We start from the raw sequence: 19108 nt of genomic DNA, 5'->3' as shown, positions 1-19108 counted from the left end.
CTTTTCACAAGGTGAGGAATCTGCTGCTAGAAGAATCTCTCAGAATATCTAGTTACTTTAGTTCTGTAACACTCTTACTGGTGGATACTCCATCTAACCGACTCTTCACCAGCCCACTCAAATTCCATTCTGTGGAGTGGACTCTTTTTTTCTCACCTTATAAGATCAAATTAAAGAGATCTACACATTTAAATCCGATCTGTAGTTGCCCCGCATCCAGAAGCTAAGGGCCATATGTATCAACACGTTTCTCCATAGACACATAATGGGCAAAACCCTTTGATACATCTGGCCCTAAAAGTCTACAAAGAAACCGATGTCAGTGCTTGGGGTAATTTCCAAGGTGGGATTGATTCGTTGCTGAGCCACATGATACCACCTCCAGGTGCGCGAGGGAATTGCTTAGAAAAAACTCCGGATCCAGTCTGTCACTTCGGGATATTCACAAGATAAAGGATTTGCTGTTAGAATTGTCCATCAGAAAGACTGTTACCAAAGCAGGGGGCTCAAGAGATTCAGTCTGTGTCTGGATCAAATCTGCCTGTGGTAGTTCAACTGGAGGCCTCCTGGGATCGGTGGCAGGCCAGTGTGAGATGGTAGAGGGGCAAATATATACAACATAACTGGTGGCAAATATATACGATATGACCTCCAAGGTCTATTAGGGTGCTGCCGTAGCACCCAGGAATTCGGGTTGGATCAAGGCAAGCCGAGGGATCAACTCCATGATAGGGGACAAGAATTGAGTTCATAAGGCACCCTGACTTCTGCAAGTCTTCTCTTGATGAGAGTGACGGTAAGGAGGGGAATCATAAGGTGAGGAGTCTGCGGTTATATAGAGTGTCCGCTAGGAAGAGGATTACTGAAGGTAAGTAAATTGTTCATCAGTCAATTCAGTATACTCTTGGTGCACCCCTCTAGGTCACAGCATCAGTTTAGGATGTACTCATGTCAAGGGAGAGGCCTAGGCCTCTGAGTAGATTACAGAGACACCAGGGCCAAAAATGCAAAATCAAGATACCAGATAAGTGCAGTCAGGCACTCAAGGCAGTAGATCACAAGTCTACAACGTGAAGGGGACACTAGCATCCAGACCAGAGGAAGATAGGCTACATATTTGGGTCACTCTCCAGCTTCTGTATAAGTGACACCACCTGTTGCAGGCCAGTTTGTGGCTCTGCATGGTACAGAAAATGACAGGTAAGACTACCGTATGGTAGCGGATCAAGCCTCCCTTATGGAGATGCTGTCTTGTCTTGGAGGATGTCAGAGCAGATTTGAGGGATACTGAGGTGGTGCGATGTTCGGTAATGATCACTTTTCCACAACACTACATCATCTATTTATATGTGATAAATACAGTAAATAATCAAATTCAAAAAAGTGTATTCCTTTAACATTTGGAATTGTTTCACTTTAGTACATTAAGTTATATCACTGCAAAGAGTGACATTTAATAGAAGTGATAGTTTTTACACAAAACCAACATCCTTGAACCTCCCTTTCCTCAACCAAACCAAGACAAGTCAGTTGTCTTGTGCTCCTCTCACATATTGCCTGTATTATTATTGTTGATTAAACTACGTAATAATTAAACCATATACAAGAGAAGTTTTTTGTACAGCGTACATCAAAAACGGAATTACTTCAAGGTGTTCTTAAGTATGGTGACCAATGAATAGGAGGCATAATGAAGTAAAGTAATTGCTTAGGGTCACTCAAATTGGTCATGAGAACAGTGGCGGATGCTATGTACCAAAGGCCGTGCAGCGAGGGGGGTGGGTAGCAAAAAAAACCCACTTACTTTAATGCGCAAAGTCCTCCTCCACCAGTCGTCTCTCTTCCAGCGAGACCAGGAAGCTACACTAACCAAACCTGCCGCTGCTCTCACAACATGAGAGCAGCACCAGGATTTGCTAGAGCAGGCTCTTTCAAGGCTCCTAAGAGAACTGGAGGCCTGCACAATTTAGCTGATCATAGCAGGCTCCTGACCACTCTGCAGTCTATTCAATTCAGTTTATTGTTTTAAGTTAACTAAAACCATCACAATATTTCTCAATTGAATATATGTTTTTGCCAATTACCCTTATCATTTCCATTTCTACTGCTGTTCATTGATTCATGGTAATGTGAACATTTGACAGTCAATTTGAGGCATTCCTTTGGAACCAAGATGATACTCAGGAGAAGTACACAGCATAGTTATGTTATATGTTCATATATACCTTGGGGACCAAATAAAGGAAGCTCTTCTTTGCCTTAGTAGCATAATAATTTACTGTAACATAGGCATTGGGACTCCAATACAGCTTACTTCGATAAATCTCAAAAACTGTGTTCTTAGCACTAAATTTACAAAGCTTTTTTCTGTGAGTATCTGTGCCTTACTCCAAACTTGAGTGCAATTTACTCTAGACTTGTAATGAGTAACTCACACACACAGAAAAAAGATTTCTACATACAGCCTTAGTTATTTGCCAAGGAACGAAGAATTCAAGCCACAACTCAATGTGAAATGCATGGTATGTGTCCGGTGGGTGCAACCTCACAAAGCATAGGTATTTGGGTAGTTGAGAGCAGTCTTCAAGGATACGCAAGTGTGGTATTCGGAGCGCCGACATTTATTAGCACTGGCTATAGGTTTTGAGCAGAGCTTTGGGCACGAGCACTCATTATTTTACAAATTCAGCACTGGTTTGAATGTGGGCTCTGGGCATTCAGTAGGTTTTCACCTTGCTGTCCTCCAGATTGTTCCAGTTGGCACTCTACAAATTGAATAGAACACAATTTGAGCAGAAAAAATATACATTTCAATTAAAAAATAGTTTTTATAATATTGCTAAGTCTTTGCTTTAAACAAAAGCAAGCACAGTTTTCTCATACCATCCTCTATAATCAGCCCACTCTGTCTCTATGAATACATTCTGTATGGAATTGAAACCACATTCTAGAGGCATGTGGAAGATTATGTGTCAGCTATGTTCCCCACATCGCTTGGTGCCGACTTTTGTGTGGGCCACTGAGTGTCACATTTAAACAAGCCTTGGCAAACCCAATAGATTTTGGCTGTGAAACTTATTAGCTTCGTATCTACGAAAGCCATCTTAAATTACATTTTATAAAATATTACAAATGGATGAAAAGATGGCTGCTGCGGATGCGCACACATGCATTTTGTTTAATTTAAACGAATTCCATTCGAAGATGTGTTGTGGATGTACGTACATCCATGGCAGCCATATTTCTATGGGAATTGTCAAATAAAACAAAACCCATTTCAGACGAGGGTAAGCAGAAAAACTGAGTGGGAGAAAATTTCACTCCCATGCACTCCGAGGCAATGTCTGAAATCAGCAATGCAAGGATACATCACCCAATCACAACTCTGGTAGATAAAGAGTACTGAAGAAAGCCAGCAAATCAGGAGCAGGGAAGTGAGACAGAGAAAAAAGCTGCCCAATCATGTTCAAGGGACTAATCAAAAACCTACCTTGAATATATGTAATGTATTTAAAACAATAGGTCTTGCCAACAGACTGTAACAGACACCTAAAAAGGGAATTGGTTGCATCAGCACCTGTCTCAGTTCCAAATGTTCAAGCACTAGCATCTCATCATGTTACCATGAGTTGAGGCCAAGAGAAGTGATACATCCCATGGGTAACTGGAAAGCAGATCACCGGGGAGTGGGTGGTCTTTAAAATAGCATTAATGATCTCATTCTTCAAGACGGTGATTGATACCCCCTGTTGTTTAAAGCGATCTTACATATGTTCTATATTCCACTCCTGCTGCTGAAGAAGTTTAATATTAATATCTCCCTTGTATCTCCTGGATTCGAAATAATCTGTAATAAAACTATCTACTGTAGCTGAAATTTTTCTAGCATGAAAAAAGTATCTTTTAAATGGCGAACTCCCTGACTGTTTTTTAGCCTTTTGTACTTTTGAGTGTGTCCTGTGAATGGCCGAGAAGTTGTCCCAAGCCGAGTTGAACAGACAAGTTTGTTCTTTTTAAATGTTATAGTAAAGACTAGATTTTCCAAGTTACCATGTTAAAATTTTGAAATCTATGTCAGAAGCAAATGTTTTATGTGAGAAATAGTTGGGGTTTTTGAGTGTCATCCCTGTAACATGAACTTAGTGAAGGATTTCAAGAGCATAAAATAACATGTCAAATAGCATCCATCTTGTGCAAAATCGGATTAGTTGCTCTCTAGTATCTTGTATGGTTACAAATGTACCTAAATGTAATATGAATACATTTCGTGTTTGTAAATTTCAGTCGCAGCCTGCATGACTCGTGGGTGTGGGGGTGGGAGGGAGGGTCGCACAGAGAGGCGGGGATATGGAGTTTCATGTAAACGTTATTTTTTGAGTTAACTTACCTTCACCAGCTCGGTCCAGTCCTGCGTCATCTCTTCTCACAGGAAGCAGCCCAGGCAGCCTTCCTCCCCTCCCCTTAGCCAATCACAACGCTGCAATGGCAACGTTGTGATTGGCTGGGACGCCAACCACACAGGTGTCCATGGGGAGGCCATTTTCTTCATGTAGGTTGTATGTAGCCTACATGGAGACAATGCAGAGTGCGTATGACTGGTTTGGTCGACCCTGGGGCTGACCAAACAGTCAGTGCCCTCAGAGTGGGCAAGCCACTCCTCTCTGCCCTCGAGCAGGACCGCCCAACCAAACCCTTCTGCTTTCTTGCAGTGCGAGAAGCAGAAACATAAAATGCTATTTATTATACCATTTTATGTTTTTGCTTCTCGCACAGAGAGAAAGTAGTGCAGCGACGCTCCTCCGCCCACATGGAGGCGCCACCCCTGCATGCGAGCAAGCTGTGACTCAAGCCAGGTTTCCTGGTTAGACATTGTGTAATTAAGCGACTAGATGGGTATCTCCGTTTAGTCTCATAGGACAGTACTTTCTGTGCATTTTCTTGAGGAGCTACACAAGTAGAGGTACAAAGGATCACACATTATATCAAGATGTCAAAAGAAGTCTTTCCAGGAAAAAAGCACAAAATTAAGTGAAGTCAGGGCACTGTTTTCTTGTAACCCCCGGCCCCCGACTTAACATAGAGATCAATTTTAGGAGCAGGTCAGGCACTCAGCACCTCAGTTAAGGCAATTACAAGAATTTGCAAACCTGGGAAATAGGAGATCCCACAGAGTCATAGGTCTTCACCTTAATAAAAGTGAAGTGCAGAACTCCAGGGTCTCTTCGCATAAAACCTCCTCTGCAGATGTAAATGTGGTTGTCCCCGGGTATTTAATCAGAGCCCGTAGAAATGCCTAAGAGGTGGTTTCATAATTATTTACCATCGAGAAAATGCATAAAGTTGATTGCATCAAGCCTAAGTAAAATGTTGTATTTCCCTTTTTTTTCACTCCCTCTAGTTGGCATACAGAAAATATAATGCTTATGGTTTCTGGGAAAGCTATAGAATGAAGTCACACATTTTCAGTAACATTCAGTTGCCGAATTACCTCATTCACTGCTGATCTTTTACAAATTACTGCTGAGTCTGCTATCTACACTACATTTCGTTCCACCTGCATTGTCTATCTACCCTGCCTAGCGGACTATTTAGCCGGCTGCATTTACTAATCACAACTTTTTCCACGTTGTCTTGTTGTGCTTGTAGGCTGTTCTCCCTATTTCATAGCTGGATAATCGGCTTCATTTTTCTAGTTTAATCTACATAACACGTCGCTACCTTTTTGCTGTTTTTATTAATATCTTGTATTTCACTGGGCATGCTTTCTCATTTGCTCGTCATTGAAGCTTGCAGTTCCTGATTTCAATTTTCTCCGCCTTCAAAAACATAGTACTAGCCTACAGATGTCACATAAACAAATGTTTAGCAAATAAAGCTAAGGTATACGTGTTGGATATATTGGTGTGGGTTCAGGTAGGTTGATCATAAAGGCCATCCCGAAAAAATAATTATCATAACGAAATTCCTCTTTGAGTACCTTCACAGCACTCTAAGATGTCCTCATAATCAGCCTAAACATCTCCCCACTGCACAGGGTAATCAGTAATGTAAAAGATAGCAGTGCATCACTGTCCTGTACCTTCTCTTCTGCCTGTCGGTGGGGAAGGCCAGATGTCAGGGAAGTTTGAGAGTCAAAGAGCTTTCAGTGTCTCGCTCACCACTATTTCAACCTATTCTTGCCCATCTTTGCTAATATATGTTTGTGGCTCTTGGACATATGAGGGGAGTTTGCTCTTGTTACTTATTCCAACATTGAGTGGCACACGCACCATATCTAAAGAAGGGGGTTGAGTTACTGATGGCGCACACAGGTGTGCATGTGCCATGGCTATCATGGAGGAATTATCTTAGTTTAACGTGGTCTGTTGTTTTTGAGGTAGACGGCTCATGAGCTGACTCTTCCATCACGAGAGAGTAGGCGGGGTGGTATCATGAACCTGAAGCAGTTGATGGAGCCGAAATGGAGGATGAGAACAATCACAAAAGGGGATGAATGCGGGTAACTTTATAATACCTTATAACCTTTAAAGATGGTCCTAAATAGGAAGGTGGGTATTGAAGTGACCCAGAACCTAAACAAGCAATGAAATAGCCCCAAAACCTTTAGTGAAGCCCCACCATACATCGTTAGCCTGAGTACGTTAATATGCAGTATCCCCCCAGCTGAACATTATGGAGATTGTCGTTACAAGTTGAAGTAGGGACTTGGCCAATTTCCTTTGGACCTATTTGAATCTCTGTAACAGGAATTTTGCACTGCTGTGGTATATTTTCTAGACTAGAAATATTATTGTGGAGAGTATTTTTAGAAGTTCCTGAGGTGGAGAAGTAATTTATGGAATACAGAGTTGACTGTCAGTTTGAGTAGTAGCTCAGAATCGATATGTATGCCAATAGATATTTAGTAGAGTAAGGTGGCAGGAACGGAGGATGGGTGGCCTTAGTAGTTATTTTAGAGGCAGTGCTGCCTTGCTGTTGGAGAATAGCCTTTTCTTGCTTGGGTTGAGTTTTGACATGTCCTTAGACGTGACGCTCAGCCGTCACTCGAGTTTAAGGGGTGACCCTCCAGACTCTGAAGCATTTATCAGCAACCTGATTTAACAATCAAGGCTCTTCCTTAGCCTGGAATGTCTTCTTTGTTGCAACAAAAGTTGCTCACATCTTACTCCAGTCTATCCAAGTATCCACACAATGAACAGTGCTGAATTTTCTTCTTCTAGAGAGGAGATTCGGATGGTATTTGCAGATCATACACAAAGTTATTCAGATGTTTTTCACTCCTGTCTCTGTGTATCATTAATTCATCACTACTACAGAAGAGAAAGGTAATACTTTTAATTCCTTCTCTCTTTTTTAGGTTGCATTGAGGCGGCAACAAGCCCAAGAAGAAGAGATGGGAATAAGCCACCCCATCCCTCTCCCTGGCACAGCGGAAATGCTGGTGAAGAGAGAAAGCAGTGGCAGCAGCTCCTGCCTGTTACTGGAGAATAGCAGTTCTTCGCAGACTTCAAGCACGCCAAGTACAGTATCCACTACAGCATCAGGTAGAAGTGTTTTTGGGATATACTGGAGTATTGCACTCACAGGTGGCGCGTACGACCTTATGCAGGATGGTGGTGTGCATATCTAGAATGAGTACTTCAAAGGTTTTAAATCTGTGATTGTACATAATTAAGTGCAACTGCCCCCCTGGGGCTGTTTTCCACTGACAGGTTTAAGGATTGGGGAGATAGAGCATAATTATAAGTTATGCTTGTGTTCATATAGTTACATTCTGTGAAGGTCGATTATGGCCATTTTTTATTTGTCTTATTAATGCTTCCTTTTCCTCATTTACGGTATGCTAAACCCTTTGAAGATAAATTACATTTCCATTTTTATATTTATATAGCACGCTTATCATCAGTGAGGGTGTCCAGGCGCTGTCTGGGCACCGGGAGATTAAGAGATTTGCCCAGATTCACAGATTGTTGAGCCGAAACCGAGACTCGAACGTGGATCCCCAGCTCCTGAGTCGGCAGCTCTGTCCACTATGCCACAAGATATAGAAATGAGGGACTCAGGTGTGCTATGTGGAACTGAAGGCTTTGTTATTAGAGTAAAAAGCAAGGAAATATAAGGTGTCGTGCATGGCATGTGGGGTTCTGTTGTTGTGTCACATTAATATGGCATCCGCTAGCTTTTTTGTTGTCCTGTAGATAAGCTGCTTTCATAAACCCATTTTGGGACTAGGCAGTTGCTGCAGTAGCCTGCATATATTACTGCATTGTCAAACTGAAATATAAGGATGATGTTTCATAGGCTCTTGCAAGTTAAGCCCAGTGAAGAGATTTCAGGTTTCTTCAAGATCTGACAAGGATTGGGCAAGGATGCAAAGTTACAGTTTGGGAAAGCTAAATGGGCCATGTGCAGCGGGGTTGGGTCAGCCCTGTGGAGGGAAAAAGGCTGTGTGCAGCAGGGTTTGGCCGCAAGGCCTGGTCTTTTACCAGGCCATGTACTTAAAAAAAATATATATTTATAAGGGCTTACAGGCGCTCTTTTGTGGTTCACAACCTACCTTTCTTTCCTTTAAAAAAGCTGTTCACCGGTCTACCTTGTTAACACGGACCCGAAACAGATGACAGGAGTAACATTCTCCATCGTACAATTATGGCCTTTTATTCATTAAACTTAGGTTCGTAGACAGTCTGAGAATGCGGGTTCGAGAACTTTTGGGATTAATAGTCCAGTGGCAGATCACAAAACCTTTTTTTGACTGCCACTGTTTTATGTCTTTAGTGGTAATATAATGCTTGGTGAAAGCACCATTTACCAGCATTTTGTGAAATTAAGTTTCTTGAGCCGGGAATGCGTTACAAGAAGTTTTGTGCATATTTGTTGTGCAGCATTTTGTTGTGGTGGTGATGTGTTCTGTTGTTTTTTCTGCTACTTTGTTTTTCTGCTGCATTTTTGCAATGTGGTTTTGTTGTGTTTTACTGTGGTTATTGTGTTTCTTTCCTTTTTTTACTGCTTTGCCGTATTGTGCCCTGGCATGTTCGTTAGATGTGTCAACAAACTCTGGTACCTTTCCGGTCAAACGCAGCACATGCCTTTAAAAGTCCTGTGATAAGTAATAATTTATCACTGAGTAAGGTAGGAAAGTAGCCAGCCGCGGCCTGTGCAGGTAAGAGTGGTGGGTCCTGGTTGGAGGGGTGGGTGGGGGGGATTGGTTTCGACAGACGACGACACAGGAAATTTAGTTATTTATTTAATTTTCCCTTGCATTGTCTGTCGAAATTCCTCCCTTCCAGCCCCCACGGCCCGCCACCCCACCGCTATTACCTGCACGTAGGCCGCGGCTGAAAGTAGCGACTCTTCAGCTAATTAAAACACTATTCAGCCTAAAACTGTAGCAGGGACCTGTTTTAAATTAACATTGCCATTGCTCACTTTATATTAGATGGCCACAGATATTTCTAACATTAACTCTAGCAAGCCCACAAACAAATTAAGTAATATATATCCTCGGGGAATGTCCAACATTAAGCAGCATTCGAGAGGAAGAAGCGTTTCCCCAACAGCCTTTAATGGTATGGGCAGGCGCGGTGAGAGTTAATTACATGCACCTGACTCTCGCCGACGCGTTTCGTATGATAACTTCTTCATAGGCTTTGAAAAGTGAGAGGGGTGCATTATGGTCCTGTGAGTTCCTTCGTTTGGGTGTAATAGGTCCTATTAAGGAACTTGAAGTGCACAAGCCTATGCCTGCCTTGAAGCGATATCCTTCTAGTGTACAGCAGTAGGCCCACACAGAGTCATCTAACTGTATCCGCAGATCCCGTTGCCATGCAAGTCTGGCCGTTGTGTATCTATGTTCCCTATGCGCAATGGCTAGTTTGCATATGGCTGTGATCATCTTACGGGGGAACTTTGTCTTAATTACATGTGTCAGCTCCCGTACTTCTGGGGGTTCTTCCAGGTCCTCACACAGCAAGTCGCACAAGGCCCCACGCACCCTGTGGAACTGGAATCTATTCAACAGAGTGCTTACACCCCTCAACCTGCTCCAAGGTCTGCACTGTTCCATCTAGAAAGATGTCCCCGGACACCTCTACTTTCAATGCATGCAACGCCTGCACCACACCCATTTCAATACATGGTCCCAGCCATCGCATCCACTCAAGAGGCATCGCAGGGGAATATATTAATGCTCCAGCCTGCTGATGCAGTAGGCTATGCCATGCATGTCGGGTATAGTTTATGGAGTCCAAAATACCTGTTCTGCGATCTGCAGGCTCAAATATCATGGCAGGTAGTGGAATTGGTTCCGCAAACAGCCTCTCCATACGTAAGAATGGGATATTCGCCTCCCCGTGTATCCAGGCATGAAGCTGAGCTCCCTGCGCTGCGCTATAATATAGTTCGAAGTCTGGCGCCTCCAGACCATTCAAGTGATGTGGAAGTGTTAGGACATTCCACTGTACCCTCGCCTGTCTGCCAGCCCAAGCAAGTTTTATCATGGACTGCCGAAGTCTGTGGAAGAAGGAGCGCAGCAAAACTATGGGTATGTTTGTAAATAAAAATAACAGCCTGGGCAGGACCACCATCTTCATAATCGAGATTCGTCCCATCAGCGACAAGGGTAGGCGGGACCACAGTTCATGTCATCTTTCAGTTTATCTATGGCCGTGCCATAGTTTTCCCTAAAGACTATCTCTGAATCAGTATGTAGCTTGATTCCTAAATATCTAATAGAATCAGTAGACCATTGCAGTGGGTACTCCATATCAAATTCCGCAGTGGCAAGGGTGAGTGGAAACACCAACAACTTTGCCCAGTTAACTTTCAACCCCGACAGCTAACCGAAATGGACGGCCACCCTGATGATCGAGGACAAGTTATTTTCAGGAACATACAGCAGCGTATGGTCCGTGTAGATCGACACCACAATCTTGTAAATCGGGAATCCAATCCCCTCGTTGCTATGGTACTCCCGCATTGCACATGCCGAGGGTTCCGCCACAAAGCATATAGCAGGGGCGACAGGGGGCATCCCTGCCTGGTCCCCCTAGATATGGGAAATGGGTCAGTAATTAAATTGCCCAGGAGGATAAGCGCCGTAGGCTTATAGCCCCCAGTCCCATTCTCGTCAGCACTTGCCTCATAAATTCCCACTCACCGAATCAAAGGCTTTTTGCCATATCTAGAAAAACTGCGATTGCCTTATTTTCCTGTCTCACATGTTGCATAGTACCAAACACAGTGCGTATATTTTATGTAAGATTTCTGGACGGTATGAATCCCGCCTGCTCTGCAGCAACCAGGATATTAGACATAAGGGCGAGTCTGGTAGCTAATATTTTAGCAAATATCTTAGTATCCACATTGAGCAGGGAGAGAGGGCGGTACGAGCTGCACTTTTCTGGAGGTTTTCTTGGATATATGATGTTAAAACGCGGACTTTTACTCCGCATACTGTTACAACGCGGTTTTTACAACGCGGATCATGTAACAACGCATGTATTTACAACGCTTTTTTTTACAACGCAGGTACCTTTACAACGCAGACCATTACAACGTAAGTATTGGTAAGTATATGTTAATAAGAATAATATAATAGTAACTTAATTTTAAAAGTATAATTTAATGTAATTTTAAATAATTTAATTTCCGTTAATTAATTTAAATTTAAATTAATGTTACTTTATTTTTACCATGTACCCCAAAAACTCTAAACTGACCCTAAACACCCCCAAAAAAATTAAGTAATTTTTTTAAATATAATTAAAATTAATTATTGTAAATTAAAAAAAATATAACTTTATTTTTACCCTGTACCCCTGTACCCCAAAAACTCAAAACTGACCCTCAACCCCAAAAATAATGCAAAGTAATTTAATTTAATTTATTTACTAATAAATAATTTAATTTAAAATTAAATTTAATTTATTTTTACCCTGTACCCCAAAAACTAAAAACTGACCCTGAACCCTAAAAATACCCCTTTACCCAAAAACTAAAAACTGACCCTGAACCCTAAAAATACCCCTTTACCCAAAAACTGAAAACTGACCCTGAACCCTAAATATACCCCTTTACCCAAAAACTGAAAACTGACCCTGAACCCTAAAAATACCCCTTTACCCAAAAACTAAAAACTGACCCTGAACCCTAAAAATACCCCTTTACCCAAAAACTGAAAACTGACCCTGAACCCTAAAAATACCCCTTTACCCAAAAACTGAAAACTGACCCTGAACCCTAAAAATACCCCTTTACCCAAAAACTGAAAACTGACCCTGAACCCTAAAAATACCCCTTTACCCAAAAACTGAAAACTGACCCTGAACCCTAAAAATACCCCTTTACCCAAAAACTAAAAACTGACCCTGAACCCTAAAAATACCCCTTTACCCAAAAACTAAAAACTGACCCTGAACCCTAAAAATACCCCTTTACCCAAAAACTGAAAACTGACCCTGAACCCTAAAAATACCCCTTTACCCAAAAACTAAAAACTGACCCTGAACCCTAAAAATACCCCTTTACCCTAAAACCCAAAACTGACCCTAACCCATAAAAATACCCCTTTACCCTAAGACCCAATACTGACCCTAACCCCTAAAAATACCCCTTAACCCCAAACATATAACATTTAAAATATAACTATATACTTACCAATACTTACGTTGTAATGGTATGCGTTGTAAAGGTACCTGCGTTGTAAAAAAATGCGTTGTAAAAACATGAGTTGTAACAGTATCTGCGTTGTAATGGATGCGTTGTAACAGTAGTGCGTTGTAAAAAATGCGTTGTAACAAGTAAACACCGGTTTTCTTGGTTCAGGGATGGCGACCAAAAGGGCTTCCTTCATCGACAGTGGCAGTGTGCCCGTGACACACATATCATCAAACAGGGTAGCTAGATGCAGGAGTAGCAGATCTAAAAAGGCTTTGTAGAAGGCAACCGTTAAGCCGTCCGTCCCCGGGGCGCTGCTGGCTTTCATCAGTGATCTTGTCCTTCTCTATTGGGTGCATTAGGAGCTCCCTGTGCGTCCCTGTGCGTGTTAGAGGGGAATGGTAACCTAATGTGCTCCAGGTCGTCCGTTATTTGCTGGTCAACGCCCTCTGAACGGGACCTGTACAATTCTGAGTAGAATTGTTTAAAGCGGTCCGCATTAACCGCCTCCTCCGTCAATAGTTTCCCGTCTGCTGACCTGATCTCCGACATCTGTGTCTTACCACGCCTTGCCTTCATCATCCGGGCCAAAACTGTCCCCTTCCCCATAGGACCTAGCCCCTGCGTACTTGCCTATATGCTTCACCTCACTATCTGCAGCGTCATGATACTCCTCAATCAGCGCCTTGATACTCCCCCCCACACCCCCCCCACCCTAGCAAGATGCTGCTGCTCCAGGTCTTTCAGCTTACACTCTAGGTCTGATAACCTCTTCCGTATGCCCTTTAACACGCCCGAGTGTTTAGCCATCGCTATGCCTCTAATATATACTTTAAATGTTTCCCAAATGGTCTGAAAGTTGTCCACTGAGCCAATATTTGTATTGAAAAAGGTCTCTATGGCTTCTGCCATTTCCTCCCTAAACAACGGGTCCAGCAGTGAGTAAGGGGGAAATCGCCACGTAAATGGTGGCAAGAACCTCTTCGGCGTGACCAAAACTATCAACAGCAGAGAATAATCTGAAACTGCGCGGCAATATCACACATTGTCGGACCTGGCCGATCAAAGAAGTTGAGGCCAGCAATAATCTATTTGTGTGTGTATATTGTGGTACGCTGAGTAGTGTGTGTGTAGCCACCCCTGTCGCTGCTGCGCACTTGCCACACATCGCATAAGTCCATACAGACAATTACTCCATCCAGCATTCTCGCAGCCGCCACCGGTTTTCTAGGGGGGCCCGCCGATCTATCTAAATCAGGCTGACGGACCAAGCGAAGCGAACCCATAGGGTTTGATTATTTTAGCTAGATTCCCCAAAAACTCAGGGCTGTCATAATTGGGGCCATACACATTGACTATGAGCAAGTCCAAGCCCTAATCTTGGCATTTAGATATTACGTAATGGCCCTCCACATCTGTATGTAACTGTGTGAGTTTGAAAGGTGTTCTGGGATTGATCCGGGTCGGTACGCCCCTAGCATGTGAAGTGAACCCCGCTGAATTAGTGTTCCCAGTCAGTCCCCTACAACGCAGCATGGGACTCATTTATGGTAGGTGCGTTTCCAGTAGGAGTGCAACATCCACATTCTGTCTGTTTAAGTAGCTAAGCACCTTCCGGAGCTTACGATGATCATTAAGCCCCCTAACGTTCCAGGACACTGCCCGCATACAACCTACCAGGCCATGGATGTCTTGTGTATTATGTGTTATCATCTCCGATGTCGAATCTCATCGAGTACTCAGGCTCACAGTGTTCTTGTGTGTGATGTATCATAGGCATGCACAAAAACCAACCCCGCAAACTACCCCTCTCCGAAAACATCCCGCCTCTCCCCCCACATCCCACAGCAGACCTCCCCAACTTGGCCGCTTGGACGCTCAAAAGGTACCCTTTCTTCCCTTCACCCCCCTTCCCACAGTCCCTCCCAAAATGCAACAGCAGTGCCAGGCACTCGTGGGCGGAGGTAGCTCCTAATGCCAAACTCCTTTGTTCAGTAAAATCAACTCTACCCAGCCCTGACTCACATGCGTCATCAGCGTCAATGTGCAGCATTTATCATTAAACATATTCCGCCTGTGGACCGAACCCCCCAGACATCGCCCACTCTGTCCACTGCCCACCCCTGTGAGTGAATATCAAGTCCGCTGGCCCCTGCGCCACCATGTTAATTCTTGTTATACTCGACCAAACCTACTCCCCGCACAAATTAACGCTGTTCCTCAGGTCCAGTAATAGTAGCGCATTGGTACCCTCCGGACTCAACAGTCTCGCAGTTCCCAGTGAAAGCGATCAAGTCACACCCCAAACCCCATCCCCCTGTCCCCAACCCCGCCAACTTACTTCCCAAGTGACCACCATCTCTCTGCATCAGTCTTGTTCCTCTAGCGAGCCTCCTGCCGCCTCATATAGTAGCTGTCTCTCGGGGCTCTTCCGCTGCTCCTTTGACCAACTCTTGATTGCCTGCTGTAGTTCCTTGGGGTCTGTAAAGATGTGCGACCACCCTTGTCTATTGACTCGTAGTTTCGCCGGGTACAGCATAGCATAGTCAACACCCATGTCGCAAAGCTGCTTCTTAAGCTGGACAAAGTGTCTGCGGGCCTCCTGTACTCGCGCGGTGAAGCCCAGGTATAGTGACAGCTCTGAACCCTCGTATCTCAAGACTTTCTTTTCCCTGGCCACACAGAGTGCCGCATCCCGGTCGCGATAGTTAAGTAGCTTCGATATGATCGGCCGCGGAGGGCTGCCCACTGAGGGCCTAGGGCCCGGGGATCTGTGCGCCCTCTCCACCACAAACATCGCAGAAAAAACACCTTCTCCCAATAATGTCACCAACAGTTTCTCCACAAACTGTTCCATATTCCCTGTGGAAGTTGTTCTGGCAGGCCGGTAATTCGCAGGTTGCACCGACGGGAGCGTGCCTCCAAATCCTCTGTCTTGTCCTGCAAGACCCGAAGTGCCCTTCTGAGCTGTTTGCGGTCGCTATCTAAGGTAGTATGCGCCTCCTCCACCTCGGTCAAGCGCCTCAAGGCAGTCGGCCATTCGGTCCATTCAGTATGTGAGGGCGACCATTTTTATGCCCAAAGAGGTGATGCCACTCTGCAGGGATTTTTCCATCTATTTAAGGATACTGCGTATGTCCGAGTCCTTGCTCACTTGGGGCAGCATCCTAGCGTCCTCACTTGTGGTGGCGTTATGAGATTTTGATCGCTTCTGGTCAAAGGTAAGTTTCGGCTGCGTCTTATCTCCTCTGCCCATTTTGACTGTTATACCGAGTCCTCAACAGTGGGGGGAGAGGGTCTCTTTCGCCCCGCACACCTAAGGCCTTGCAGGAGAAGTGCACAGTCCGGGGTCAACAGGTGCAATCCTCCTCTTCAACTGCCACAGCTTCTTGTAACTGTTAACTGTCTTTCTGGTGCCCCTTCCCCATCAAAGAATGAAGCGTAGCTGGCTCAGAATGTGCTCCGCGCCGTAAGTAGCTCTCAGGGGGGCCCTCTTACACACTGACATCTGTGGTGCGAATGCGCTATAAATTTCATGCTCCAGACCTAGCAGGATTCACCATTGGTAGTGCCCACCTGTACCTCACCCCTCCCAGCAGCCTATTTGGGAAACGATAATTGCCAAACGAAGGGACTCACAGGACCATAATGCACCACTCTGACTTTTCAAAGCCCATGAAGAAGTTATCATACGAAGCGCGTCGGCGAGAGTCATGTGCCTGTAATTAACTCTCACCGCGCTTGCCCATACCATTAAAGGTTGTTGGGTAAAAGCTTCTTTCTCTCGAGTGCTGCTTAATGTTGGACATTCCCCAAGGAGCTTAATACATAAGCGGCCGTCCTGTCGCTGAGCTTGCATCACCCCTGCTGCAAGGGACACCGAGCTCCACTTGATGAAGAGCTCAGTAGGTGGGGAGAAAGCAAGGATTGAGGGCGTGCGCGATGAGAGGGGTCCATGCAGGGCCTTTGTGAAGCACTGGATTGGGGGTGCACCAATCCAGGATGTAACAGGACTGTGGATCCTAAGACTACATGCTAAAAAATATAAGCAGCCCATTTGGGAAATGATAATTGCCAAACGAAGGGACTCACAGGACCATAATGCACCCCTCTGACTTTTCAAAGCCCATGAAGAAGTTATCATGCAAAACGCGTTGGCGAGAGTCAGGTGCCTGTAATTAACTCTTACCATAAAAGGCTGTTGGGGAAAAGCTTCTTTCTCTCGAGTGCTGCTTAATGTTGGACATTCCCTGAGGAGCTCTCCGGCGTTCGTGCCAGCCGGCGGCTTCAGCAGACGCTCCAAATATGTAGGAATCCACTGGGGCGGGATTTGCACATCAAAGCGGACATTTAAAACAACGCAGCTGTCGGTTGCGGTTACATGATGCGTGTGAACAAGAACGACCTCCGTTCGAAACGTGTCAGGCTTTTCACCTCTGAGGGCGAGGTGCATTGTAAACTCACCTGCGATCCTTAATAAAGAAGGAGAAAGCTCTCCCTTGTGTGACGTCTTCAAATGGGCAACCTTTTTTGATTGATATAGTGGCGGCCAGCCCGGTCGCGAAGACACCCTTCTGCTGTGGCGGATCCTAGCTGTGACCCACTGAGGTCACGCTGTTGGAATGGGAGGGACCGCACTTAAGGACTTGTAAAAGCTGGAAGTTTTCTCTTGCACCTCTTCCCTAACCCACTGGGGAAATTGTGTTTTAATTGCCAACACCAACAGCGCTCACTGGAGAAGATCGTTGTTTTAAAAAACTGCAAGTACCAGAAGCACTCGGTTGCTGACGCCCACTGGGGCGGGATTTACACATCAAAGCGGACATTTAAAACAATGCAGCTGTCGGTTGCGGTTACATGGTGCCTTTGCACAAGAACAACCTACGTTCGAAACGCGTCAGGCTTTTCACCTCTGAGGGTGAGGTGCATTGTAAACTTACCAGTGATCCTTAATAAAGAAGGAGAAAGCTCTCCCTTGTGTGGCGTCTTCAAATGGGCAACCTTGTTTGATTGATATATATATATATATCACCACACCCTCCTCCTCACGAAAGAGCAGAGGCCACAACGGGGGACAGCAAGGAAGCACTTTGGGGCATATTACCAACAACTAGCGATAATTTTTGTCTCTAACTTGTTTAGAGACAAAAATTATCGCCGCACATCGGCGATTTTTATCGCAGATAAACCTTGCTATTAGCAAGGTTTATCGCAAATGCGATAAAAAACGGCCGCAATGCATGAATATCGCTGAAAAGTCCGCGATATTCATGCATTATCGAGCAAATGCTCTCAGCCATGTTATCCACCTCCCATTGGATAACATGGCTAAGAACTGCTCAGGGCAGGTGTTAGCTTTTGGAGATATTCGCGCTTAGCGCGAATATCTCCAAAAGTTGATAATAGGAGATAGCGATGTTAGGGACTGTTTCCAGTCGCTAACATCTTGGCACGCCCACTTTGCATGTCATTAGTGATGAATATCACTGACATGCAAAGCGGGGCCCAAGATGGTCGCTATCTCCTATTAGCTGTCACTAACTGGTGTTAGCGACAGCTTGGTAATAGGGAGATAATTTTATCTCCGCTTTCTTGGCTTTTAAAGCCAAAAAAGCGGAGATAAACCCCCTTGATAATATGCCCCTTTATTCCTTACATGAATGGCGAATGCATTTCGGCATGAAATTGCCTTCCTCAGCGCCCAAGTATTCAGGAGGCTTCCTTCGTGGCAATGTTGTATATATATATATATATATATGAAGATCCACCATGGACGCTGCACTTCCCAGCTACCTGTCTCCAGCGTCGGTGCCAGCCAGCGGCTGCAGCAGCCGCTCGAAATATGTAGGAGTCCTCGTGTTTTGCCTCAAATAGCAAAGAAACAAGAAGCGGCACACCAGTTTATTGTGCACCAAGTCAAGGACGACGCGTTTTGGCGTTTTTTTCGTTGTCTTTGTTTTGGTGCAGAATAAACTAATGTGCTCTCTTCTGGTGTGCCGCTACTTGATTCTTTGCTATTTGAGGCAAAACACGTGTGTGTGTGTATATATATATAGTTCTGTAGTAGGGGATCTCTGTGTATAGTCATAATCTAGTGAATAGTCCCGCCCATGTGCGTGGACCCCGGCAATCAAAAATAATCTCTTAAGTTGTCAAAATAATGCAGAAACTGCAAAGACACTTAAGAGAGAATTTAAAGACAAATAATGCAGCCTATATCCACAGGCTACACTGTCCAGTACTTCAACTAGAAATTCCACCAAAAAACACCACACACAACACAGCCTGCCAGTTTCTACCATAGAGAAACTTGCCTCCCCCAGTCAAAGACTCTGGAATGATAGAGAGGAAGGTAGGGACAGACAAGCCCCATAGGCTGCCATTATGTGGCTTAAATAGGATACTGTGCCTTTAAGAGAACTTTCCAGAACTTCTCCCAGTATCCCAGAAT

The 19108-nt window shown here is 44.5% G+C and overlaps 1 protein-coding gene across 1 annotated transcript in view; it reads left to right on the top strand.

Moving 5' to 3' along the window:
• DMRT1 (doublesex and mab-3 related transcription factor 1) overlaps positions 1 to 19108 on the top strand; it is a 792987-nt gene that overhangs the window by 234024 nt on the left and 539855 nt on the right. Inside the window, exon 2 of the mRNA XM_086961223.1 lies at positions 7358 to 7544. Within this exon, the coding sequence (XP_086817349.1) occupies positions 7358 to 7544 (187 nt within the window). The remainder of the gene's footprint in view (positions 1 to 7357; positions 7545 to 19108) is intronic.

This window comes from Lissotriton vulgaris, chromosome 3_1 (assembly GCF_964263255.1).
Source record: "Lissotriton vulgaris chromosome 3_1, aLisVul1.2, whole genome shotgun sequence".
NCBI classification, from domain to species: Eukaryota; Metazoa; Chordata; class Amphibia; order Caudata; family Salamandridae; genus Lissotriton; species Lissotriton vulgaris.
The sequence above is the reverse complement of the archived record's forward strand: the minus strand, read 5'-3'. Positions and strand labels throughout refer to the sequence as shown.